The sequence below is a fragment of the Uloborus diversus genome, unplaced genomic scaffold, assembly GCF_026930045.1.
Source record: "Uloborus diversus isolate 005 unplaced genomic scaffold, Udiv.v.3.1 scaffold_539, whole genome shotgun sequence".
NCBI lineage: Eukaryota > Metazoa > Arthropoda > Arachnida > Araneae > Uloboridae > Uloborus > Uloborus diversus.
The window spans coordinates 38,686-66,182 of record NW_026558724.1 but is presented as its reverse complement, the minus strand read 5'-3'; the positions used below and the strand labels follow the sequence as shown (position 1 = coordinate 66,182).

The window sequence follows — 27,497 nt, the reverse complement described above, 5'->3', positions numbered from 1 at the left end:
AGTCAACAAAAGTAACCAATATCCGTGGGAAATTATTCCTGTGAAGTTTCAATAATTTGTATTTTAAATTCATGCATCAGTTACTTATTCCTTTGTCCTACTAAATTCGAAATAAATTTTTAATTCTTCATTACTACTATTTTTATTTTTATTATTAATATTATTGCTTAAAGCTTGACGCCACAAAAGTTTTAGTCGATAAATTCAGGCTGTGCATTCAGTTCTTCCCAAAAAGCAAACTTAGAGTTTACCATGTGTTTATGTTTTAGTTAAAAAATTCGATTAGAACATCGATATGTTTTGGTCTACGCATCGACGCCATTCCTGTTTTACTTTTGACCAACGATGTTTTTTCATTTCACGATTTTCATTGATTGTAAAATATTCCCAAGAACAAAATACTTTATTTCGTTTTAAAAATTGTACTTATATTTTTTTTAAATAAATTATTCTTCTCCTTAGCATTTTGGAAAAGCAGTCTGTACATTGTACAAGCAATATTCGTAATATAATAAAACTTACATGAATCGAAAAGTTAGAATCAAATAAAATAGGTTTGACGTTTTTGCGAAAGCAAAGAAATGAAGCCTCAGTTTTTATCGAAAGTGATGCAATAGTACAAAAAGATGATTAACAAAATTGGCCCAAACATCTACGTTTGAAGGAACGTAACAAGCAGTTTCTTTATAACCCTTTTCTGTTAAATTAGATCAAAATAATGTGCTTTAATTTTTAAGATAAATAATATCTTATTATAAAAATACTAATAGAATATCAATTCACAAAATGTATCTGTGTATATTATATTAGGTTTGTTTTTCTTTCTTTTAAAGATGATTGTTGTTTTGTTTTTAAATCTTGTTCATTTGTGTCACAGGTTTGTATATATAAGCCCCTTTGCACAATATGTAATACATTGAAATGTTTTTGAAATTACCCTTAACTAAAGAAATATTTTATTGAAAATTCTCCAAAAATCTAACAAAGAAAGGCTGGTTTTCGTCTTGTAATATACAGTGCTGGCCAAATTATTAGACTAAGATTGTTCTGAAAGCAAATTCTTTATTATTAACGAACAGTGAAATAATTATCTAACATTTAGTATGCATTCCCTTGTTCTTGATGACCATTTTAAGTCTTTTTGGCATACTTTTCACAAGGTTTATACCATTTCTTAACATTTTAAAAAAGGAGGTAAAAATTGTTTATACTCACTATTATATATACTCACATACACGTACTCACTAATTACCTAAAACTAACTTGAAATATAACAGAACACACTAATAAAAAGAAATGGTGAACTGTTTAAGCTGATTGAGGTTATGTTCCTGGTAATTGGATGAACAAAGAATATAAACAAAGCAGACAGTGCTGCCACCTGCAAACATTAAATTATGCAAAAATAACGCAATAATGAGTGTACAGTATGTACTGTACTTTAACAGTAAAATAAATAGTATTTTAGTACAAATAGTGTACAAAAAAACAAAAAAACTCTTTAGTCTAATAATTTATCCAGCACTGTATATTTTCATTTTGTTGACTTTTAATCTGACCCTTTTTGTATTAATACCGGTCTGTTTCTGAAAGAGTTTTTTGACGTGTTTAACCTAAGGGAAAAAAAATTTGACCGTCGTTTTCTTTAATAGTTGTTACTCTCTTTAGATTTACTTGTTGCACTAAAAACCCGATCAAAGCCGGGAGCAACAGCTAGTAAAAAACAAAACAAAATTCACGTTTATATAATGACAGAAGCCCATTATGTCTTAGACTGAAATTACTAATGACTGGACATTAATATTGTACATTTTTGTTGCCAAATATTATTTCTCACAGATAATCAATATCATACGTCATTTATTTCTTTAATGGTTTGCTTTTTGCTTTGAAGCATGAATTGATTGTTTCTCAATTCTTCTTCCTGTATTTACCACAAAAGACATTTTGTATGGCAGTTGACCTTCGAACACGACGCAATTAATGATGTCAAGGAAGTTTCTTTTTCAAATGTGATGGCTCGTTGTTTCCCATGAAAAAATACGCATTTTCCTATTCTCAGGGAAATTCAATGTGTTAAATGTTGTAGTTTTTTGCTGCGAAGGCTTTGAAATAGTCATCATATTTTTTCTCCTCTCCGTTCCATGAAGGAGTTAAAGGTTGTAGCAATTTGGTGTTGCGAAGCATATCGCATTTCTTTGATGCTGTTATGTATATATATATATATATATATATATATATATATATATATATATAGAGAGAGAGAGAGAGAGAGAGAGAGAGAGAGAGAGAGAGAGAGAGAAAGAGAGAGATTAACCGTGTGGAGTTTTAGAAGATAGGTATTTCAAGAGTTACATCCTTGTCATGAAAACAATTTACAGTTTACACTAGATAAGAAATAAAATTGAAGCACTTTTTAAGTAGACTCAAAGACTTATTTAACTATTTTCAAAGAATCCAGAAAAATTAAATTTATTTAAAGCACTTCATTTACACTTTCCAGTCTCTAACGTTTTAATAATTGATTTTATCGTTTTATCGATTTTTCTAAACTTGTAAGAAACTTCGATTACAAGATTGTTGTTGTTTTTTTTTAATACTGAAGATGTACATAACTGTTTACAAAAATTTTTTTTTTTTTTTTTTGAGTACGAGTAGTGCGAAAAAAAAATAGAGGCAGAGGTTTTTTTTTTTTCTTGTCCTAAACAGATTAGCATTATGCAGTAGAAGTAACATAAAAGCAAGCAATAACAGAAGAACTTCCAAAATACCGAATTTGGGATCAAATAATTAACAAGATATGAAATATATGAATCACAAATCAATATCTCAAGCTACATGTTACAGAAACTTGAGAACCATGATTAATACATTTTTGATGTCGCAAGTAGCAAAAAGCTGAATTTGTCACCAGAGTTTAGTATCCCCCCCCCCTTCACATTCGTTAGAAATTTTAAAATACAGGGTTTGTAACTACGTTTTCCAAATGTTCATTGTTTTCGAGCACTTAAAAATAAAAGTTTTTTTTTTCCTTTAAGGAACAAATCATGTAAGGAATGAATCATAGTTTTTCGAGAATTGGGGGCCTTTAACAAAGCTGGGTCTCTAAGCTCTTACTTGTTTAGCTTGTAGGTAAATCCAGGCCTGCTAACATCAATTCATTTATTTAGAGACAAGTGTGGTAGATGAGTGGGAAGTCAGGAGGAATGGGACACCTGCATCAATAAGCCGAAGTAAAATGTGGAAAATTAATTTCTAGCTAGTCCGGTAGTTGTAGCAGCTTCAGACTCTCGCTTGACTCTACTCTGAGTCTGCAACATCTACTGGACAAGATAGAAATAATTTTTCACGCTTTATTTCGGCTTATAAATGCAGCTGGTTCACTTCTCCCGCAGTCCAATTCTTCAAGTCTCTCCCCTAATTATTGTAAATCGTAATGCGTAAGTAAATAAACCTTTGAGAGAAAAAAAAAAAACAGAAACTTATAAAAAGCAACCACAAAATAAACGAATAAACATCATAAAATATTACTATAAATCTAACTTAATAAGGAAATTTTTTAATGCGGCAACGTAAAATTCTCCCAGATGCGGTCTCATTTTTTGCAAACCGTTACCCATCCTCTGGAGCAGAGGTTGAGAATCCCTGTTTTGGAAGGCATCTAACTCAAATTTCTCTCTCTAAAAGCAAAAACAAAAATACTTCCCACCATAAACTCCCCTGAAAATAACATCTGACGTTAATCTTCAGGCCCAACAAGAGGCCGTGACAGCCTACAGCCAGAAACTTGGGGCCTGAGTTGACCCTTGAGGGGGGTGGGGGAGAGTGCCCATTAGTGCATTGTTGAAGGAGGCTTGCCTGCTCTCGACCGACCCTGTTCGTCCTTGCTTTGCATTTATAATGGATCCCACGTTCAACAGAGATTTCAACTAAGTCAAACTTGTTTCAACAAGACGTAAAAAATCGGGAAAAAAGTTTTTAAATGCAAATCTGCCCGGGGCCCTCTTGCCGTTGGGCCCCGTGCGGTCGCACGGACTGCACGGCCCTGGAGCCGCCCCTGTTGGAAGTCAAAAATTTTCAAGCTTTTGATTCTACAATCAACGTGGTAATTCGAAGCACATTTACTGATTTAGTTTCTGATTCAGTGAATCTTGAAATTGCACCTTTTTTCAGCTGCAGGAGAGTACGTTTTTCCGTCAAGGTCCACTCAAAGATGAACAAAATGGAAATTTATCGCTAAAATTGTGGGATATGATACGAAAATTGTCTGGGAAATGTGTTCTTGGAAAAAAGAAAAGTTTTCTCCATCACTGAATTTATCATTGTGCTGTTATTCAACATTCAAATTTAAGACGTACAATAAAATCAAAAATTTTCAATAAGTTCGAACTGATTTGCTGGGTCTGTCAAACAAAATTGAGTGAACTGTTCTTCCACGGTTGCGTGGTTCTATGCAGAGCACGTTTTATGTTTGTGTGCCATTTACATCAACGTGTCCCCCTCCCTCTTCCTTCCCCCCACAGTTACCTTTAAATATCTTTTGTATCATTTGAGTCATTAATTGAGTCGCTAATTCGTCCGAGATTTCGACTTAGGAAAACAGACAGTAGGGCACCAGTAACAGACATACTTAAGACATCACTCTCAGGTCAATTCGATTTTCTGAGCCTTTTAATGGGTTTAGACTTTTAAAAATATTTTTCTCTCTTGGAACTGCATTTCATCTAACGTTTGGTTGTTTCTGGATCCTCTGAATTAGTTAATTCTATTTTTATTTGCTCAATTTCGAAAAAAGATCCGACCCCCCAAGTAACAGACACAGACAATTCTGATGGTAACCAGGAACTGTAGGATGAGAAAAGGATGGGTAATGGACAGAATTCTACTTTTCTCTTCAAAATGTGCAAAAGTTCTTTAGTTTAAGATCTAAAGCCTTATTAAATCCAAATGAATGTGAAACACTGGTAGTTCTCGTGGTGGCTGTTTATAACCTTCTACCACTGCCTCGTAAATACCATCTGGCTTATAAAATTCACTTTGATAACACTAAATGGTTGCACCATATTCATGGGTCGTAGCAACATCAGTTTTACCCGTCTAAAACTATCATTACTTAAATCCAAACTTACGACTGTCTGTTACTAGACCCTTGTCTATTACTGGTGCAGTTACCCTACTGTACAGTACACCTCTGGCAAGTTGAGCTCCGCTACCCGACCGATTAAACGATTCCATTTGTTGAAATAGGGTGAGGAAAAACGGCTTAAGAACTTGCGGATTTAGTTTGCAGTGTTATTGCCCATTTGGCGAACAATACAATTCGGGTAAGACATAGCAAGGGGTACAGGATTTTTTCGCCAATACTGATTTTCTCGCCCATTCTCTCTTACAGATTGCTCTCCCTTGAAAAAAATGGACCTGCTCAGAGCCCGACTAACTAAAAGTGGGACCATAGGCCCACAATAATTTGGAGGCCCCCTGAAGACTATAGTGGAATGTAGTGGCTGAATTACAGATTTGGGTCCCGTCGGAATGTATTTTTGGGGGACCTCTTTGTCTATCACAGAACTATGTAGATCATTTTTCATGTGCATTCATAAATCTCTTTCGGGACCCTTCATAATTGACATGGTAAATTCGCTACTGGCAGAACAAATAAAAGTTCTCTTTTAAGGAAGTGTTTTTTTTTTTTCAATTAACAAATCATTATTTGAAAAATACATACTTGCCTTTTTTGTATATTTGTAATGCTATGCATGATTCGATTAGTAATTTGGGGACCCTTAGGAAGATGGGACCCCTTGCCCAGGGCCTAGTCGGCTTGCGCGGTAATCAGGCCCTGGGCCTGCTCAAGGCCACAGCTCAGCTTGTCAGAGGTGTACAGTTCTTGGGTAATTCGTGGTTTTAGACCTAGTAATACTACACAATTTGAAACAAAAATATTCCTGAACCTGTGAAGCATTATGGTGCAAACTGCATTCACATACGACAATTTGCTGGAGACAAAGACTTTTCGGACACCCTCTATATTATTTCTGATAGGTTTTTTGGTAAAATTTAAGATGATAATTGCTGTTATAATTTGACTTGAAAGCACAAAAAAACATTGAAAAAAGCAAACTGCAAGCACTTATCTCTTTTTTCTTTCTTCTCTTGATAAAAAAAATTGCAAGGTCTGGAAGCACTTTGCGAAATGTATCAGAGGTCAACATGCTGCCGACGTTACGCGGACTTGTCATTTTGAGATGTAATGAATCTCGGCGTTGAGAGAAATGGGATGTAAACATAATAATATGCCGCTCACGTACAGATGATGGGAACTGATTAGCTGTGTGAATGGACGGATTGATGATGGGGCAATAGATCGAACGAAACTGGTGCGGAGATCAGTTATCAAAAAAAGTGGCACGCTCGGTTATTCGATAATTGACTTTGCACCCGAAAATTCAACCTTTTTTTGGGAAAACGTTCTTCCAATATTCCGTGGTAGTACAGTAAACTCCCGATTATCCGCGGAATTGGGTGGCACAAGTGCTGCGGATAACAAAAAACGCCGATAAACAGTAAAAAGAATAAAATAAAGGACAATTAAGGTAAAAATTGTCCTTCCTCGATAACTTAACGGTGGAGATGCATAATACTTTCTACAAACACTGAAATTACATACATTACAGTAAAAATGTTTTGTATTTTTGCACAACAGAACTTAACATCAATAAAGAACAAGAAAAAGACGACGAAGAAAGCACAATCTTCATATAAATAATAGCCAATTATCGAGTAACCCGCGAGATTCAACAATGAAAGTCGTGCCACGATATGATAATTTGATAATATGTTTTGGTAATGTTTAACATGCAGGGAAAGACTTTATTGTGACAAGGCTGAACTCGATCTGGTAACTTAACTGTTTTAGTGGTAAGACTGTGTCATTTCAGGGGAATGAAGAAACGAAAGCAATGAACGCTACCTACTGGAGTTTAGGGTTCATCCACTGGAGTGAGGGTTACTATTTCAACTACCAAAAGATCACCAAACAGGCAATTGCTTCGTTCAAATGTAGAAGAGTAGAAGCAATTTTCACCCGTCATACTTTGACGGGCAACTTTCTAGTAAATAAATAAAACAAAAACAACAGAGTTTAAATTTACAATTTTTCGACAAAAACCAGCCATTGGTGTTTGCTTTTTACTGCGAAAATACATGTTCTTGATCGTTGATTGACTCGCGGATAATCGGGAGTGTACTGTAGTAATAAATATATGAGTATAAATTGATTTTAAGCTTTGCTTGAACTTGTATGTGACAGTAACTTTTGCATTTCTTTGAAACATAACATGAAGCCATCGATGTCAACTTAACCTTTGAATGCAAAAGTCCAATTCTTGTGGGGTATGCTTTTGCTAAGGCAAAAAACATTTTGAAATGATACTTAATGCTCAATAAATTACTTAATCCGTTTTTATTATAAGATACATTAAGTATAAAAATCATAGATGATGCTACCAGGAAAAAAAATTTACTTACGTGGAGACTTCTAGAATGGGAAACATACTCGAAGATAAGATCGTTTTCTTCCCCAGATGCATATTTTCGCATTTGTTTTATCACAATTCAAGTATAATTGCCGAATTTTACCACCACACATCATCGCACGCAACAATTTCAGTAATTTTAGATGTTTTTAGCAGTCTCCATATAGCTGAAAGGAATTTGCCAAATTCTATCCTCAACAGGAACGTTAACTGAATTTTTCTGAAGAATTTGTAAGTTTGGTACTAAAGTCCTAGCATCATAAAGTTTGTACTACACGTCCACATAAAATAGTTGGATCACCATAGCGATATTGTTGAATTTCTTTCTTTCTTTTTTTTCAAAGTTAGTAGAGACAAAATGCAAACACATCAAAGGTTTCATTGCCAAAATACTTTCTCATGGATTTGTTTGAAATTCCAATTTCTTTCGACATTTCAAAATTTACCAGCAAATTATTTTTGATTAATTTGGTAAAATTTCCGGGTTAAATTTAAGAAATTATCAACAAACATGTTACACTGTTACTTTGTTACAATGCTATTGTTTTCCAGGTTTTGGAAACTTTTCTTGTGACTCCAGTATTCCTTGATTTCGACCATCGGAACTACATTAGCAAAGAAAAATACATCTCAGCAGATTATTTTACAAAACATGCTTTCAACATTAAAACTAGCAATGACATTCCAGTTGATAGAAACATTCCTGATTCAAGGCATCCAAGGTTAGTGTGAAACGAATATACCAAATTTCTTTCACTTTGTATAACTTCATTGCCTTAGTTTAAAAATTTAGAAATGGATGATTGTTTTGGTGTTTATTCAGCTTTGACCATCAGATTCAAAGAAACACAAAATTTCGCTTGCTTTAATTGGGATGGAACAGTAGCATGATTTTCGTCAGGTGGTGTAAGCCGGTGTAAAAATTACTTAAGAAATATATACGAGAGCTGTTAGAAAAGTATACGATTTTTTCTTTGTAAAACGGTAGTGGATATGAATCAACTGTGTTTGCAAGAATCGAGTTTGACCATTTCTGCACATGCGGTTTTTTTTTTTTTTTTTTTTTTTTTTTTTACCGTCTCTCAATTGCGTCATCGTTAGCAAACATAGTTTGACTAAGTTAGCGTGTACGACTCTCTACGGGTATTTTAACTTCAAGAAAAATGACGAGAACACTGGATTAGCGTTACTGCATCAAATTTTGCCAGAAATTTAGTGACAGTCAAGTGAAAACCATTCGAAATATGCAGACGCTTTCGGTGACGATTCACGCCACATTTCTCGTACTTGATTTACACGTTTCTGGCGAAAAACCAGACCTTTGTTGTTTAATAGGTTCCTTATTCTCCTGGTATGACCCCCTGCGACTTCCAGTTGCTCTCTAAACTTAAGAGCAGACAATTGAAATGTTAGTGCTTTGTCATTTTGCTTGAAATTAAAAATCTTACCATGGCACTACACTTAACGTCAGTCAAACTCTGTTTACTAGTGACTGACGCTATTTACTGACGGAAAAAAATTCGCGCATGCGCAAAAAGGTTCAAAGTCGGCTCTTGAAAGTGTGCTTGTTTCATACGTATCAGGTTTTCATAAAAAAAAATAAGGTTGGATACATTTCTAACAGCCCTCGTATAATGTTCATTGGTGGATAAATAAAGAGATAAAACACATTTTACCACATTTTTCCGGAAAAGCCAAACTGAAAGGGTGCTGTTGCGGTCCACATAGTATCACTGTGGGGCTGTTGTCACTGAGATAGGTTTACGACTTCACATGGGCGGCCCTGCGCTTGCAAGAGGTGTAGTGCGGCTGTGTTTAGTTGAGCTATGACCTTGAATACATATAATGTTTTATTCTTCCTAGGGAGTTCAGTAAAAAAACAGTGATGAGTCGTTCAAGAACGAACGGGTCAAAAAGAACGAATCCTTAAAATGAACGGATTCGTTCGTTCACCTAAAAACTGAACGACTGTTCTTCTGAACGGTGAGCAGTTGGGAATCTTGCATTGATACACTTGTGATAAAATCGCATTTTCTTTTTACTTCCTTTTACAAAAAAGGAAGTGTTGTATTCGCGCAAAAATTTTCACTCAAAAATCGAACTTAATTTCCATTTTGCTCACCCCCAAATGAATGTTGAGTTTTTTTTTTTTTTCGACTCGACCACACGTGGATAAATGCCTAAGAAAGTATAGACACGCGAAATAACCATTTTGACAATACCGGAGTTAATTACAACGAGTTTTCTCGTGACGTATGTATGCGTGTGCGTATGTATGTCGCATGACTCAAAAACGGAATGTCCTAGCAAGTTGAAATTTGGTACGTAGACTCCTAGTGGGGTGTAGTTGTGCACCTCCCCTTTTGGTTGCATTCAGGTGTTTCTAAAGGGGTCTTTTGCCCCTTTTTAGGGGGAAATCATTGCTAATTTCGATGTAAACTCAAGTGGTGTTATAATTTGGCGGACACTTGGAGATATACCGCCAGTGTTTTGGTCGCCAAGTTTTGTCACCAACAATTTGGCGTGTTTTTTTTTTTTTTTTTGTTTTTAAATCTGATTTCAATTTGACCACTGTTGGTGATATTTAGAGAGTAAACTATTGAATCACATTAAAACTGCCAATAATGAGAAAATGACATTAAATTGGAGTAAAATGAAGTCATGTGATGCACACATCATCTCGTTTTGAAATACATTCATCTTCAAACTTTAAATTTTTAACTCATTAATCAATCTCAAATTTCCATATTCTCAGTGCAGTACAATATACTATTCAGTTCGAACCTTTTTAATTTCTGTTTTATTCATCATTTTCCATTAACAGTTGCAATTCTTCATTTGCGATTTTTCCCATGTATCCAATAGTAATTTTTTGTGTAACTTGTTTGGTTTTTCTCACACTTTCTGTCACGAAAATTATTTCCTTTGACAAAAGATACAGAACAAATTGGTCTGTTATTTATCACCAAATTCGTAAAAAATATGCATTTTTGAAGGTCTCAATACTTTTGGCTACGTAGTGTATATAAGAAACATTTTTAAAAAACCTCAAGTGTTTTGATTGGGGGTACGCAAAGTTAATGATGCACAAAAAGCTGTACTGGGGTTAGAAAATTTGAGAACCCCTGACGTAAATGAAGTAAAAAACAAAATCCCGAAAATTCCTGGTAGTAGTATTGTACTATCGTCCAAATTAAAGCTTTATTTTTATAATTTGTTAATGGTAATGTTTTTTTTTTTTTGTATTTTCATCGACAGTTGCAGAGAAAAATTACCCGATGTTCCCCATGACTTCTCAGTGAGTGTTATAATTAGCTTTCACAATGAGGCCAGATCTGCCCTTCTAAGAGCAATCATCAGGTAATAAATTTATGGGCCAATTAATTAATCATTTCTTTGTAATGAAATGACCGTTAATTTTGTTCTGACATTAAGTGTTATTATCATTTCTCTTTGCAGCATCCTGAACCGAAGCCCGCAATTACTGAAGGAAATTATTTTAATTGATGACTTCAGCGACGATGGTAAGTAATATGAAAAACTACCACAACGCATGAGTTGCTTTTTTAACAATCTAAATACCATTGGATTAAATATTGTTAATACATTTTTTCCCATTTATGTAATTTTTAAACGGGACGTGAGTTTTTTTTTTTTTTTTTTTTTTTTAATATGAATGAGATGAGAATTTATTAATTGAGAATTTTGTCATTCAACATCAAATACCATCCTTTCATTTTGCAGTGTTAAAAAGAGACGTGAATATCTGAAATGTTTTGATATTGAGTTAGATTAAAGTTTGTTGGTGTAGAATATTTGTTTGGATTGTGGAAATCTCTTATTCTGACGCTTAGCCATCTCTAATTTTACATCTAAACTAAATTATTGCTACTGAAAAACATTTGTATCACACTTCATTGTGTTAAAAGCCTTTTTCAAAAGTAACATATATATTTTATTTTTTATTTTATTTATTTATTTATTTATTTATTTTTTTTTTTTGAGTGTACTTAATGGTTGTAAGAATTTCAAGACTTTTACGGTGCTGCGATTTATTCTTAGAAGTAATTTATATTTTGAAGACAGACTGCCGTCTAAAATTCGTTAAGCTAACGAGCATGAGAAGGCCCGGGTTACTCATATGATCAATCTAGGTCTTGACCTAGAAGAACGTAAACTAAAAGAAAGCAGAGAAAATGCACTGCAGTTTTTAATTGTTTAATACATTAAAATAAATCACCACAACGCTCTTTTTCAACGCAACAATCCGACAGAGAATTCCGTTATTATTATTGTTATTTTCTTTTTCTCATTGTTTATTTTTCGACAATATCCTCATACATATAATAGCAAACTCACTGGTCGAGTAACTCTCCTGGTGTCACCAGCATTCAAACTCACTCCATGACATGATAATTTAATAATATTTTTTCATAATGCTTGACGTGTAGAGAAATGCTTTATTTTGACAAGGTTGAACCGGATCCGGTAACTTAACTGGTAAAACTGTAATATTAGGAGAATGAAGAAACGAAAAAGTGTTCAAAAGAAACAGTAAACGCTATCTACTGGAGTTAAGGGTTAATCAACTGGAGTTAGGGTTTAATTTTTAACTATCAAAATATCAGTAAACAGCTTCGTTCAAACGTAGAGGTAATTTTCACCCGTCATACCTTGATGAACGATTTTCTGGTGATTAAAAAGAATTGTCGTTATGATTAGGACTTCCATATGATTATGCAGCTGTCAACGCATTACCTTACTTAAGGTGAATATTTGGTTCAAACGCAAACCGGTTATATGATGATAACTGAAGTTAATGCAAAATTGAAACGTTAGAAAACCAAAAAAAAAAAAAAGATTGTAAAATGGAAATTTGCGTGTCTTTCATCAACTCTGTAAGAGAAATCATTGATCTTATGTTTAAGCAAGTAATGTATTGAGAAATATTTTGGACTCGTTAACATTTTATTCCAAAGCTTGCAATACTTTTACGTTTTTGTGGAACACGTAATTAATTGTAGAGTGTCAGTTATAATTGCTCAAGGTAAAGCTAAATACGAAGCCGATTTAGGAATTTAGGTTTTTGTCAACCGTAGGAATAAGGCTTGTGATACGGTTACCGCTGTTACTGCCTAAAATGTTTTGTATTAAACTAAACTTATTAAATTTCTCGGGTCGGAAACTTAATGACAAATCTTCGAATATGCCTGACATGTACTCAAGCTCCAATACTTTTGAAATATCTTTCATCGTGCGTCTTGTATGCAGCTCTTAGTATTTTCCATTTTTCAGCACCTCGTGAACTGTTCGTTTTTGAATCTTCAGACTCTGCAACTTGCAACAGCTCATGACATATATTCACAAATCGGATTCAGCTTTTCCAAAACTTTTAGACCGACAAAGCATACTCAGGTTATGGTTAAGAGTAACTTGGTGTCTTAGTTCTTGTTCTGAGAGTAAAAAGATGACGGTTTGTGTAAACAAAAAAACACAGGATAGCTTGTGGCAGAAGAAAGTATAGAAAAGAGGGTTGGGGATTTTACAATTTCTTTCTTCATTTTCAAAAATGCGGGTTTATTTTCTCACACAATCTTAGCCATAAGGAACAATTCATACTTTTCTATTTTTGATCTAAGAAATCTGTATTCCTCTGCCCCAAAACAGCTTGGAAGTTGTTTTTTTTTTTTTTCTCTGGCTACTTATTTCTTTAAAATGTTCTCTTCTTACATACTATGGTGCAAGTTATTTTAATCTCATAGTAGGTTGAAAATATAATGAGCTTTTCTATGAACATGCTTATTGGTTGATGATCTACAAATTTGAAACCAAGACCTAGGGAATATCAGTGTAATACCATTTGCTTTGATATTAACTTACTCTCACTTTCATATTCTTAATTCTTTTGTTGAAAGGTTTTCAATGTAAATCTTTAACCTGGTTTTCTCTACAGAAAATGATGTCTTAGGCCTAGCAAATTTGCCCAAAGTTAAAGTTTATAGAAATACAAGAAGGGAAGGTGAGAATGTTTCTTTTTTTCTACCTTTTGCAGATAAAACTTTTCAAAAGCTTTGATTAAAATTGAATGATGCTCAAGTTTATTCAAACATGCTCGCAGAAATATTTTTATTTTAATTCTAAACTAAATAAAGTTTATTTTATCTTTTATTTTATCTATTTTTTTCAATTATGTACCGTTTTGCTTACAGATATATGCAGTAGTGTACATAGACTTTGGTGCGCCTCTGCCCACATGAGAATTATAAGTGTGCCCTATCTTAGATTCATGGCAAAAAATCAAAAACTATTACTATGATGAGTATTCTGACATTTATAATCATCAAGTTTATTGCAAAATTTAAAGTAATAAAAATTGTACTTGACATAAATTAGTTCGTTACCATAGCCAGGAGCACCCGGATGGGAGGTCACTGTGACTTCCCAACAAGGTTCTATATTCGGAAAAATTTTGCAAACAATTTGGCAATTTGGGGACTACATTGGATAGAAGCATTTTTAAAAATGAAGCCTAATGCCTAGTCAGCATTCGTGCAGCAGGCAACCTCCCTCGAACAAGAAGTTAGATCGCTTGAAACACTAAAACTAATGCTAATGTCGTCTCTTCTCATTAGATTGAAGCATGTACAGGGCCTGATTACCCAAAAGGTTCGAGAAGCTTGAGCATTCCCTTAGAATTTTTAGGGGGGTCCAAATATGACTGTAAAACTGCTTAAAAATTACAGTTTCTGCTCTTAACCGCGTTTTATAAAGATATTGCAAACATTAGAACTTACTAAACAAAATTTTTTGAAAGAATTAAATATAATTATAGAAATACATTTGGGATAAAATTTAACCATAAGCTAGATTTTTAAATGTGAGATACAGTGCTGGTAAAAAAAATTGCATCACCCTCGCATTTTCACAACAATGGGATTATGTGAGAAATTTTGGTCGACCGATTAACGATGAATGTATGTGTAATTCTGCAAAACTTATATTATGAAAGAAACATTTAACAGCAGGAATTCGATAATTGTTTACGTAGATCGGGGCTATTTCCGGGCCAAGGCAAACTGCTGACCACATGCTCATTTTTCCATTTCTGAACCTGCGTGTGAGTTTAGAGAAAAATACTTATAACCCATGTCAATTTAAATCTAATGGCAGAATAGAAGTTTTTAACTTGCTACTTACCAGTTTTGCCCTATGGCACGGAGCAGAATCATCCTGGAAAATGACGTTTGGAACTGTAGTAAAGTGATTCCGGATAGTAGGAAGCAATTTCTCCTCCAAAATGCCAATATACACCTGAGCGTTTACTGTTCCTTGCACAAAGTGAAGTCCACCAACTCCTTGATCAGAAATACATCCCCAAATCATCTGGGATACGGGATGCTTGACTGTGTGTTGAATGCACTCAGGATGATATTCCTCTTCTTTTCGGCGCGAGTAATGCATTTTTTTTTACCACCACTGTATGATTCAACTCTGTTACAATGTACTTTTATGACATTTAATTTCTTTTATGAAGTACAAAGTATGATTAAACGTGTTACTACCCATATTTCAAGCGCAACGTATGAAATATACAAATTTCTGTCAGTCGGTAAGGTGGAATTGACTTAAATTTTGAATTTTTCTGGCCCTTTTAGCGTTAAGTAGTGTTGTATCAAAGTGCATAGAATGTTTAAAAAAATTCCCCAATCGGGCTCTGGGCACATATGCATATTAAGCAGTAAGTTGTCGCCTGTTAGCCTGTGCTAATTCAGAACTACTGTGCATACTCTTATTTTATTATTCGGTAAAATTTAAGCTTCACATTTGGTAAATTGAGAATTCGCCCCTCCCAAAAGCTGAGTCGTTCGGGCGCCCCTGACCATAGGAACTCAATTTTAAGTGGACAGTGGGAGTAAGATGTGCAGGCCTGCAGGAGAGGACAGGAAGGGTGGAGGCATAAGTTATGCATTATGTGATGTATTAGTATTGTGGCATCTTCGCCAAGAACTGTCGCCAACTTGGCGATCAGAATCTTTCTTAGAGTGGAGAAGAGAGAACGGGGTAGGAGAAGGATCGCCATGATCCACGGAGAAGGTCTTCATGTGATTTTTGTTTGTTTGGCGAACTAGAAAATGTCCACTTCTCGGCTTTTATTTCTAAATGTTTATGTTTGTGTAGTGTGTAGAATGTGTTGTTTAATATTGTAAAGCTAATAAATGTTTTGTAACGAAATGGCCAACATTTTAACACCTCGCGACACTACAGTGCAACTAAAGATATTCATTCCGAAGTTACATTCGCATGGAAGTTACATTGAATTCGGAAAAAATAAATATCAAAATAAAAACATAAATAAAATAATAATAAGATAAGCATAGTGTTATTCTTTCCGAGCGTGCGTCCTCATGCCTCTTGCGCACCCCCCCTACCCTCCCCCGCGTTACGGGGGTTGCGGGAGTGATATGTGCGCCACTGGATATATAATTTGCTGCACTTTATAAGTTATCTTGCTCGTGAAAATCTATACATTTTTTGTTTGATATTGTTATCTAAGCCAGTGGTTCTTAAGCTGAGGGTACGCATACTCCTTGGGATACGCAAAAATCGGCATGGAGAACGCAGTTCACTACCAAAATGTATATAAAACTATATGAATAGTTCTACAATTTAATTTTGATAAAAGTTTGATTAATATCGTGTGATCCTACTTTGAAACAAAAGTATTTCAATACTTTTAAAAATAAGTTCTGGGGTGGGAATAAAAAAGAATACAAACAGACATTTCTGGGTGCCACTTATTCCTAACGACTTCGAGTTTAACTTATAGCTGTGCTACGAAGAGTTGCTGAAAGAACTGGAAGCGGAAACCATTTTGTAGCTGGTATGACCAGCGAGACCGTACGAACAGTAAAAAATTTACTACCTATTTCAAAACGAAGTATTCTGTTCCCTCTTCCAATTCATCCCCATTTCTCCGTGGCACAACTATAACTGAAGAGCACGCAGAAACAAGCTTACGTTTAGGATGATTTGCGGTTGTGCTTAACTAGACTAACAGTCAAAGTCAAACTGGCAATTTGCATGGCTGAACTTAGCAGTGCCAGCTATGAAATTTGCTTGTTCGGATAATTTAATTTCGTGCCTTAGGTCTTGCAAGATCTCGGATGTTTGGGGTGGAAAAATCAACTGGTAGTCATGTGGTGTTCCTCGACAGTCATTGTGAAGTTAATTTTGGGTGGTTAGCTTCCTTATTAAGCATTGCTGCAAAGGTAAGAAACTTCTTTTCAAGTCCATTCATGCTCCAATGTTTAGTGATATTATTATTATAAACTTTTTATCATTATGTAATTGTTGAAGATTCTTTATCTCGATTCTGATAAGAAAAGGACTAAATGTAACATTTCATTTTAAAATTATTACTTTTAAAGAAATTTAGACATTTTCTTGCCGTCGACGAAATTTCAATAGAACCCAAAAAAACATGGTAGTTTCAGTAAGTTACCGCCCTATTGCCAGGACTAAGGCAGAAATACATGAAATGTACCTCTAGCCCTGTCATTCCAGCCGAGGACTGCAGTTTCGTGCTTATTAGCACTCATCAGCCCGGCATAGGAAGTGACTGAGCTGGAGGTGGGAAATCTCTTAAGAAAGTCAAGAGTGTAAAAAAAAAAACTGGTAGCTAATGTAGAATTAAACCAACTGACCAAACGAGTGACCGAATCAATAATACGGTTCAACTCGAAGATTGAAGGCAAGGCATGGTAGTTTCAGTCAGTTCCGCCCTATAGCCAGGGCAAAGGTAGAAATATATGAAATACACCGCCAGCTCAGTCATTCCAGCCGAGAACTTCGGAACTGCAGTTTCGGAAGAAACTGCAGTTCTCGGCCTCTTCGGTTTAGAAGTTTTTATCTCCTTAAAACTTATTTGGAAACTATCCGACATGCAATTTATATATTTTTTAGCTTTTTAAAAATATTCAATTCAATTTCATCTTTTACTTTCTTCCAACAACTTTCAAAGCTTTTTTTAGTCAGAGGGAGCAATCCTAGTCTCTTCTCCTCCCCCCCCCCTTTCCAATCTTTTGTTACTCCCATGATTGCATTTAAGTTATTGCATCTTATCTTTGTGTGTCTATTGCAATATTAAGAACAAGTTAAAATGGTTAAGTAAAGCGAAAACGTAAAGACCGTCCGTTGTGGAAAACTAAGACCAGCGCTCAGGATAGTTTCCATTTTTTAAAAAAGGGCGATAGATTGAAGATGGGAACGTACAGCTTTGCGTTTGCTAAAGTAATTTGTTTCGACGCTACTTTAGAAGAACTACTAAACACGTTATTCTGCATTTCCAATTTGCATCCTTTTACTTCCGAGTTTCCACCCCTATTTGCTTATTGGGTCATTCCATGCGAAATGAGCAAAATTCGCAAAATAGTGGTGGCCGCATGGTAACAGATTTTTATGAAATTTGGTATACAGGTTCCTTTTATGCCTAGATAAAAATATCTAAAATATTTTTGCTTAAATTTTTTTATTTAAATAGTTACATGCGATTGAAAATTGGTCAAATTGAACAGCATTCTCATAAATGCTAAATGTTGCACTTTTGAAGGCTTGTATCTTATTAACTATTTAATGAAAACATAAAAGTTATATGTTGTTGCAATCTATGGAGTAGGGTAATTAATCTGAGATCAGTAAAACTTTCCAAGTTATTATAGTTAACTTTTAACCGAGTTTCAAAAACTGAAAATATTTCAATTTTCTCATAATTAAGCATTTTATTTTTTAATCTCAATCTTTAAAGAATGCATTAGCTTTGATGAAATTAATACCCAATAATGTGCTAAGTATCATAAAGGAAATACCTTACTTTTGAAGTTATATTCTAACTCCTTTGTCTTCAAAATCAGTTTTAAACTTAGTGACATTTTGTAAAATGATGATTTTCCCTTTCACGTACACACAAAAATTCAAATGAGGGAAAATTCAGACAACTTTAAAATTTTTCAAGAATATAGAGCTGTGTTTCTACTATTTGCTTGAAGAAACTTGAAATTGGTTTTTGATTTCCAAACGTGAAATAAAATTCAGAAAAATAGCATTTTCTTTCTGTTTTATGGGTCAATCCATACAGGTTCGACGGATGGTCGCGCTCGACCATTTTTAATTTTTTTGAAATTCATATTCCTAAAAGCTGCATATGAAAGATGTTTAAAACCACTTTTATTCTTTCTCTCAACTGGACCTTTAATTTTTTAGAGGTCATCAAAAGTGATTTTCGTAGTCAAAAATGGGACCTTTGCATTTTGGCCGAAATCTATTTGAATTACATTTATGACAGTTAATTTAACGCTTTGATGATAAAGTGCATAAGTTGATAGTCTTACATGCTGAGTTACGTAGCTGTAAGTTAATAATTAAAATAATGGCAACAGGTTAAAGTTAATGGACTAATGTAAAAATTTTACTCATTTCAAAGGGGGATAACTCACGTAGGGAACGGAAACACAAAATGAAATACGACAAAAACGAATCACTGGAACCATGCTAAAAAGAATATGTAACTGTTGCTGTGTGTTTGTGCGCCCTTTATAGATTACAGCCCCTCAAAAATCGGAAAAATGACAAAAATGACATTTTTAGACCCCTGTAAACCAAAAGGGGATGGAATTAAAAATAAAATTTCTTGGCCAATTGAATATTCCATTCAAGTACTATACACGTTATACATATTGTTTTTTGTATTTGGTTTGTAAAAAAGATACAGGTCTTTGAAATTGAGCAATTTTGAATATTCCATTCAAGTATTATACATGTTATATATATTGTTTTTTGTATTTGATTTGTAAAAAAGATACAGGTCTTTGAAATTGAACAATTTTGCTAGTCAATTCACACACCAAAACAGAAATTAAAAGTGTGAAAACTTCATTGCACCTTCTTAAATTACATATATTGTGCCCTACATAATACATTATACTGAAAAAACATATTGTAATTTTCAAAATAATTATTTTAATTTTATAACTTAAAAATATTTGAACATGAATGAGTAGTTTACACTGTATGAAACCTGTATGGATTGACCCTTATGTGAAATTACGAGAGTTCAAAACACTAGATAAAAAACTCAATGATGCAAAAGCAAGTATATCTAACATTTATTTCGATTTTTTAAAAATGTACATTTTTGCAAATACTTCATAAACATGCTTTTGAGAAAATGAAACACGAAAGAAATGGTTAGTTTTGCTTAACTTACAATAAAAAGAACTAACTAATGAAATTTTGCCTAAGTTCAAGTTACTCTAGTAACAAAAATACGCTGATACCAATGATTAAAATTTAATAGCATCCAAAAGACACTTCAACATATTACATAAAAAAAACTTGAGTGAATTTAGAGCATTCCCTCATCTTCAAAAAAACATCTGAAATAGAGAAAAAACTGAAATTTTCGATTTTTCAAAGTACGATTTCTTCATCAAGAAATTCATAAACAATAACTAAATTAGAGCAGATAGTTAGTTACAGATAGTTTTCCAATCTGAATCATTTTTACTCTTATATTTTCATTAAAAGAGCTAGAAGAGTGATTTGAAATCTGAAGTAAATTGGCAAAATTTCAATATTTGTTAATATCTCAGATTCAAGAAAAGATCCGAATAAATTTTACTTTGCTTTTTCCCAATAGAGATTTGATTATAGAATGCGGAAATATTTATTTTTTAAGTGTACGTTTATAACTTATGGAGTTATTGAGTCACAAACTGGCAGCAATGAACTCTGAAAATTTAGGCTTAGCGTAAGCATCAACTTCTAATGTCAATAACAAAGCAACAAACAGTTTTTAAACTTCCATACTTTACATTCCCTCATAGAAATGCATGGTTTACCTAAAAAAAAAAATTTTCATTGAAATCTGTGACATGTCAGCCACAGCTGTTTTGCTCATTTCGCATGGAATGACCCTATTGCGATAAAAACAGAGACCTGACGCATGCGCAAATTCGCGGAAGGGTTCAGCTTCGGAAAACAGAACAGCAACAAAATGATATATTAGACTTTGCATAACACGTCTCTCTCTTTTCCTTTTTCTAAATTCTTGCACGTTGTTTCGATATTTTCTCATAAGGGAAAAAAAAACTTATACGAATAATCTAAAGTTATTCAACTTTTTTTCAGCATCCCAGAGCACTCGTTAGTCCAATAATCGACTTGATAGATGCGGATACGTTCGATTATAAAGCATCAGGAGAGTATAAAGGAGGTAAGATTTTTAGATCTACGTAGACTGGAAAGTTTTTATTTATACACTGCTAAAACAGATTTCTCAAAATTGAGACAAAATCGCTTTTTTTGAGCAATCACAATTGCTTATTGTTCTCATTTGACCGTCTTTGAGGTCCGGTTCCTTTTTCAGCTTGGACCAGGGGCCTCTGCAGCATCACCGCCCACCGGGCTCTGCAGGCGCGGCTGCTCCGGTCCTGAGCACTGTCCCCCGGTAGTGGCGTCCATGTCCTACACACACGCACGCTCAACACTCACACACATACACACACGCCTACGTGCATACACACAGGTCTACGAACACACACAAACCTACACACACACACATACACAACTATACACACGTAACCGCCCAGGAGGAGGGGCAGGCTAGGGGGGACGGAAGCCTTTTCTAGAAACAATAAACCCAATCAGTAGGGTCCTGTCGCAACTCGTGATTGCGAAACACATAATTTGAATTCAAAATTTTAGAATTCAAATTAATTCCTCTTTTTTTTTTTTTTTGAGAACATCACTTACTCAAAATAGCTCCGAGACGATTCGGGAGCTGGAATATACCTTGCATGCAAAAAAATTACAGAGCAATTAGTCTTTTATTTCTTGAGAAATCCGTAAAAATGGGAATTTTTGAAAGTGTCCCAATACTTTTGGACGTATAGCGTATTTCTAAGTCAAAACTGCTTGGAAAAAATTAGAAAATAAATGTTTTAATTTCTCAGCACATGATTTTTTAACAGTGTAAGAACAAAAATCTAAATATTTCTAAAAATTTAAGAACTATTTTTAATTTTGCATCTATTCTGAGGAAAAAATTGTCACAATAGCTTTGGCTGGTTTAACGCTATATTTAGCTAGTGAACACGGGGAACAAAGATATTGCGCTGCTAGGGCTCTATAGTTAAACATTTGTTCAAAGTATTATCGGAATTATAAATGTACTGGCAAATTTTCTATATACATATGTTGCAATGAAAAAAATTCAAATCTTATTGTAAACCTTATTTTCTCCGAGTTCTTCGTAAAAAAGTTAGATGGATAAAAAATTACCGCCGAGAGCCAAGGCGGACCCCTTGTCAGTGTGGTTGCCAGGCTCTTCGCTCCATAAAACTTATTTGATTTTTATTTTCAAAGTATTTACGTCTTCTGTCGAACAAATTTTTTCAAGAAAGGTGTAACATTCTATTGTTTCTAAATTTTCAGTTTCCTTGTAGTACTCAGCCAACGATCTATTATGTGTGCTAGAGCCCCTTGAAAAGGACAAGCTGACTTATCCGGCATTTTGGTTCCAAGACAGAACTGGATCCAACCTCGTTTCTAGTATTTATAAACACGTTATAATACTCGCTAGTTGCTATGTCGTAAAATAATTGATGATAAATTGAGTAAAATGTCACTTAAGGTGAATCTAGAAAAGTAACTTGGTTCACAAATTCAACAAAAATGTATCGGGAAATGTTTACTGTAATAAACCTCATTTTCACTCTTTGTTTGTTTTTTAATTTGTATTAATAAATCGTCTTCATGTACAGAATAAAATAATCAAACATCAATCAGGCAACAACATCTAAAGCTTGGACACCAGTTTTTTGCAATGAGGCTTTTGTACTAATATTATTTTTTTCGCCCGACAATTTTGGAACCAAAATGTCAGATAAGTCAGCCCCCCTTATTTAGGAACCGTAATGTGTGTATCATTGAAATCTTTTACGCTTTCAGATTGCTCATATGCTCTCAATTTGCAGGTTTCAACTGGAACCTACGTTTCCAATGGCAACCCAGAGCTGAAAATGAAGAACTGAAACGAAATGAAATAGTGGATTTCTTCAAGTAAGATCAGGTGAAATATTCGATCAATAAGCTTCTAACATTTTCAATACCTTAAAGAAATATTCACTGTATACACTAAATAGGAAACCAGAATTAATTTACTATTACTCTATTCATCTTGAAACTCGATTTCAATTAAACGCTATATCTTTTTCAAAGAATACAGTAACACAAAGATCTGAAATGCTTAATTGAATAGCTTAACACATTCATTAAAACGGCGCTTTAAAAACAAATATTAGAAAGAAAGTTAAAAAGAACAGTTGATATTAAACTCCTCAAAACTTACTTTTTAGAATATAATTTAAGACTGTTTTGCCATGTAATAAATGAAAGCAGTTTACATTTTCTTTTTTTAGTGTAATTTTACAGGAACGAGTACGTAAAACGAATTCTTTTTTTCCTCAAACAAGTTTTATTCTGATCTTCATCTTCTTTTTTTTTTGGTGATATGATATTCTGTGAGTTTTACCAATACATTTTGATAACCAGTTACAGTTAACTCCCGATTATCCGCGGAATAGGATGGCACGGTAACCGCGGATAAGCGAAACCGCGGATAATCCGAATATTAGGTAAAGAACGATACTTAGTGTATGCAATATATAAAAAATATTAATGACACTCACACATTTATTCAAATTATAACTGAAAACATTGCTACATTGCATCTACTAACATTGAATATAAAAAATATATGTAAAATCTAAAAGCAAACAACAACACAATCACAAGTTAAAAAAAAAATGTGAAAGGACCTGCGGATAATCCGATCCCCTATAATCGGGAGTTTACTGTACTTGAAACCAAATTACTGTTGGCACAGAGAAATTTGTCAAAGGGGACATTTTTGCTGGTTTTTGAAAACAATGGTGTTTAGAGTTCTTTTTAGTTGCGAAACCAACAAGTCGATGCGACGGTGTTTACGTTTCACAAAGATAGTACCGCATTTGTTTGCTCGTTTTGGAACTCAATAGAGGGCCAAATACAGTAGACCCCCGTTTTACGTGGGTTTATTTTACCCGGATTCGATTACACGCGGTTTAAGATTCGACACCTTTATTTTATTTTATACGGATGAGTTTCGGTTTTACGCGGATGCGGCAATGAAAACAGATAACATTTTCCTCTCTTTCAAAATCGAAACCCCTAAAGATTGCAGATCACACGTAATAAAACTGCATTTTGGCGTGCTAATAATCGAGCTTGGGCTACGGGAGACATTTTATGCAATTAGTTCCAAAAGTAAAGTTATAAAACTCACACAGCCCAGAAATCACTGGAAGAAGAGTTTTTAGGAGTGACAAAGGTGGCCAAAACCGACATCGGTGACACAAACCAAAAGCTTTCACATTGAAAATTTGGAGCCATTCCTTGACAATAGAAATTATTTTTCTGATTTGTTAGTGAAGGAAGGTTCTATCATGGAAATGACGCAAGTGGTCATGAATGCGTTAATGCTCTGCAAAGAATTACGCAGAAAAATTCTTAATGACTGCCAAAAGACTATCATAGCCAGCTCCTCTTTATAAACAGGACACGAAATTAATTTGTTTTCTTTATACATGTTGTGCATCAAAATCGATATAAGTACACATTAAACTTATTATACAATTAGTCATCACTAGAATGAAGTAGTTTTTTTACCTACGGAACCTAACCCCTATTTTAACACTATTATTAAGTCTCAATTTACGCGGTTTCGATTTACGCGGCATTTCCATGGAAAGTAATCCCAGTGTGACGTAGTGAGTCACAGAAGTAGCGTGAAAGAATTCAGCTTTCAATTTATCGCCAGTCACACCACGAACAAAAAAAGGACTAAACCCCTTTTAAAAATGGAACAAAAAAAATTTATTTACAGAAAAAAAAATAAAAAACGATTAATCATGACATAGATGGGGTTACAATTTACTCATGGCAAACGCAGTTGCCTCGTGGTGATCACAAAAAAATCACGGTTTCACATATGAAACCGGAGAATGCCTATGGGCACCTATTTCAGTGAAGTCCAAAAGCAATCTTGTTCAATTTTCGATAGTCAACACAAGGTCGGGGATCTTTCCCAGGTACCTCCACCAAAATTAGGGGACTGGTATAATCTGACTGCCCGATTTCCACAATTCCCAGATCTAGAAGTCTTTTTATTTCCTCGCGCAATATTTCCGTTTGCCGCGGAGACATTCTATAAGCTCGCGATCGCACGGGGTCGGCGCTGGTCAGCTCAATGTCCATAGTGACCAATTTAGTACTCCCAGGCTCCGATGAAAACACCCTTCTATGTTTCTGAAGCACTCTTCCTAGTTGGTCTATTTGTTCTTCGGTTGCTCGCTTCTCTAAATTGCTCGCCCGAAGCATCTCTTGGAGATCAAAATGGGTAGGGTCTGGCAAGGGATAAGGGAATTCCGCCTCTTGTTCCACATCTTCTACTTCCTCCTCCATTATTAAATTTACTCGCTCAGGGCGCTTATGATATGGTTTTAGTAAATTCACATGATAAATGGTGCCTTTGTCCCTTCTCTCAGGGACGTCGACAACATAGTTAGTTTCCGATATTTTGCTCGTAACTACTCCTGGACCTATCCAGTTCACTGCCATTTTATTCGCTTTATTCGTCGCCAGTACTAATACCTGATCGTCCACCTTAAATTGCCTATTCACAGCATTCTTGTCATACCAAGCCTTTCTTCGTACCTGCATTTCACTCATCTTTTCTACCGCCAAATCCTGACATCTTTTCAAACGGTTGGTCAAATTTAGAATGTACTCTACTACATTTGGGTCAGATTCTTCTGGCACCATCCAATTCTCATAGAGCAAAGTTTGCGGAGTCCTCAAATTTTTCCCATGAACGAGCTCGGCTGGGCTAAATCCCGTACTCTCATGATTTACTGAACGGAGGGCAAATAAAGCCAACGGTAAATTTTTTTCCCAGTCTTCTCCCGATTCCACGCATAATGCTTTTAATACACGTTTGATGGAAGAATGCATCCTTTCAACCGGATTTGATGACGGGTGGCAAATAGAACTGTGTCTAACCTTTATTCCAAACCTGTCAAAGAATTCTGTCGTTAATAAACTGGTGAAGGAGCGCCCTAGATCGCTTTGCACTTCCCGAGGGAACCCAGTCCTGGAGAACGTTTTTAACAAGGCATCAATTACATTCGGGGACTTAATATCGGCCACAGGTATAGCGTATATTTTGAGGCCATACAGATGGACGTTATTAGATATTTGTTCCCATTTTTTGATAAGGGCAAAACTCCCACAGCATCTATATTTATGACTGCAAACGGTTCTGAAATGATAGGCATTCTCCGGTTTCATATGTGAAACCGTGATTTTTTTTTGTGATCACCACGAGGCAACTGTGTTTGCCATGAGAAAATTGTAACCCCATCTGTCATGATTAATCGTTTTTTATTTTTTTTTCTCTGTAAATAAATTTTTTTTTTGTTCCATTTTAAAAGGGGTTTAGTCCTTTTTTGTTCGTGGTGTGACTGGTGTTAATTTGAAAGCTGAATTCTTTCAACGCTACTTCTGTGACTCACTACGTCACACCAGCTTAAAACGAGGTATCACCTTTTTTGAAAAAGCGGTAAAGATGTCACGCTTGACGAAGTTGTCCCGAGTAACGGTAACAAGGAAAAAAAATTACGAACGCAAAATGTAGTTAAATATGTAAACTTGTAGAAAGTAACTTTAGCTATACTGCCGTGTGCAGGTAAACGGCAGTATCTGCAGAAATGAGTTTTCGAGATGTGTGTTGGAATTATACGTTTCTTTCGCGCCTTTTTTTCATGAAACCAAATAAGCATACTTGGACGATAAAGCTAACGTACAATAGATGACAAAAACGCAAAAAAAAAAAAAAAAAAAAAAAGAAAAAAAAAAGAAAGAAAGAAAAAAAAAATGAAAAATGAAAAACTTGCAGTTGCTGCCCTTTACCTGACCTGATGACTAATGAATTCATCTCATTCGTGATTAATTGCATGGAACATTAAATTTACTTTCAATGCGACCGTGTTTAATATTTTGCTTAACATTGCCTGTGACAGTTAAACTGTAAGTTCTGTAAGTATACAAAAGATACATGACCACAAACTTTCATTACTTATGTTAAGCACCCTACTTCTGTCTTGATGACTTCAGTTAAGTTTCTTTCTTTTTGGTTTCTTTTACTAAAAATCACTAAAAAAATTGAGAACTTCTTTGTTTTGAAATCATGATTAATGATCAAAAGTTTCGCTGATAATAATGATGCGATGTTGGAAGTATCTGTAACAGAATAAGTGTCAAATTGCTCAATCGAACCCTGTCATACAAGGGGTGTGGTTGTGACGGCTCAAATAGATCCTTCAATGGTCTGATGATTCTGCAGACAGAATACTAATTTCATAATCATAGATTCTGTTTCTTTTCCTCCAACCTTTTTGCTGTTACTCGTCATGGCAAAGAAAAAAACCTCATGTTGTCATTATTTTAATTTCTTTCAATGGTCCATAACACAGAAATATTTTTAATACTGCTGGAATTGTTATGAAAGCGTATACCGTCATGACTTTTTAGCTCTGCTCAGATTATAAAGTTTTATTTCAATTTTCGAATAAATAGTCAAGAGTTCGATCCAGAACTTTATTTCTCGTATTTATTCAGCATGATTTTACGAAAAGATTGAAGTTCTCGTTCGGAGTACGTTTCTGTCGGGAAACTTGATTTCTAACGATGTTTTTGGAGTTGAACAACGAACTAAAGTAGGTAAGTTTTAAAGGGCACCCAAGAAGCTTACACGGTTGGGAGATAGTTGGCCAACGGTGACTAACGGTGGAAACCTGTGGGTCGGAA

The 27,497-nt window shown here is 34.6% G+C and overlaps 1 protein-coding gene across 1 annotated transcript in view; it reads left to right on the top strand.

The window, feature by feature from the left end:
- Nucleotides 1–27,497, top strand: part of LOC129233578 (polypeptide N-acetylgalactosaminyltransferase 14-like) — a 51,374-nt gene that overhangs the window by 8,220 nt on the left and 15,657 nt on the right. Inside the window, exons 2-8 of the mRNA XM_054867588.1 lie at nucleotides 8,088–8,257; nucleotides 10,794–10,895; nucleotides 10,995–11,059; nucleotides 13,489–13,554; nucleotides 16,683–16,804; nucleotides 20,721–20,805; nucleotides 22,568–22,652. Coding sequence (XP_054723563.1) covers nucleotides 8,088–8,257; nucleotides 10,794–10,895; nucleotides 10,995–11,059; nucleotides 13,489–13,554; nucleotides 16,683–16,804; nucleotides 20,721–20,805; nucleotides 22,568–22,652 — 695 coding nt within the window. The remainder of the gene's footprint in view (nucleotides 1–8,087; nucleotides 8,258–10,793; nucleotides 10,896–10,994; nucleotides 11,060–13,488; nucleotides 13,555–16,682; nucleotides 16,805–20,720; nucleotides 20,806–22,567; nucleotides 22,653–27,497) is intronic.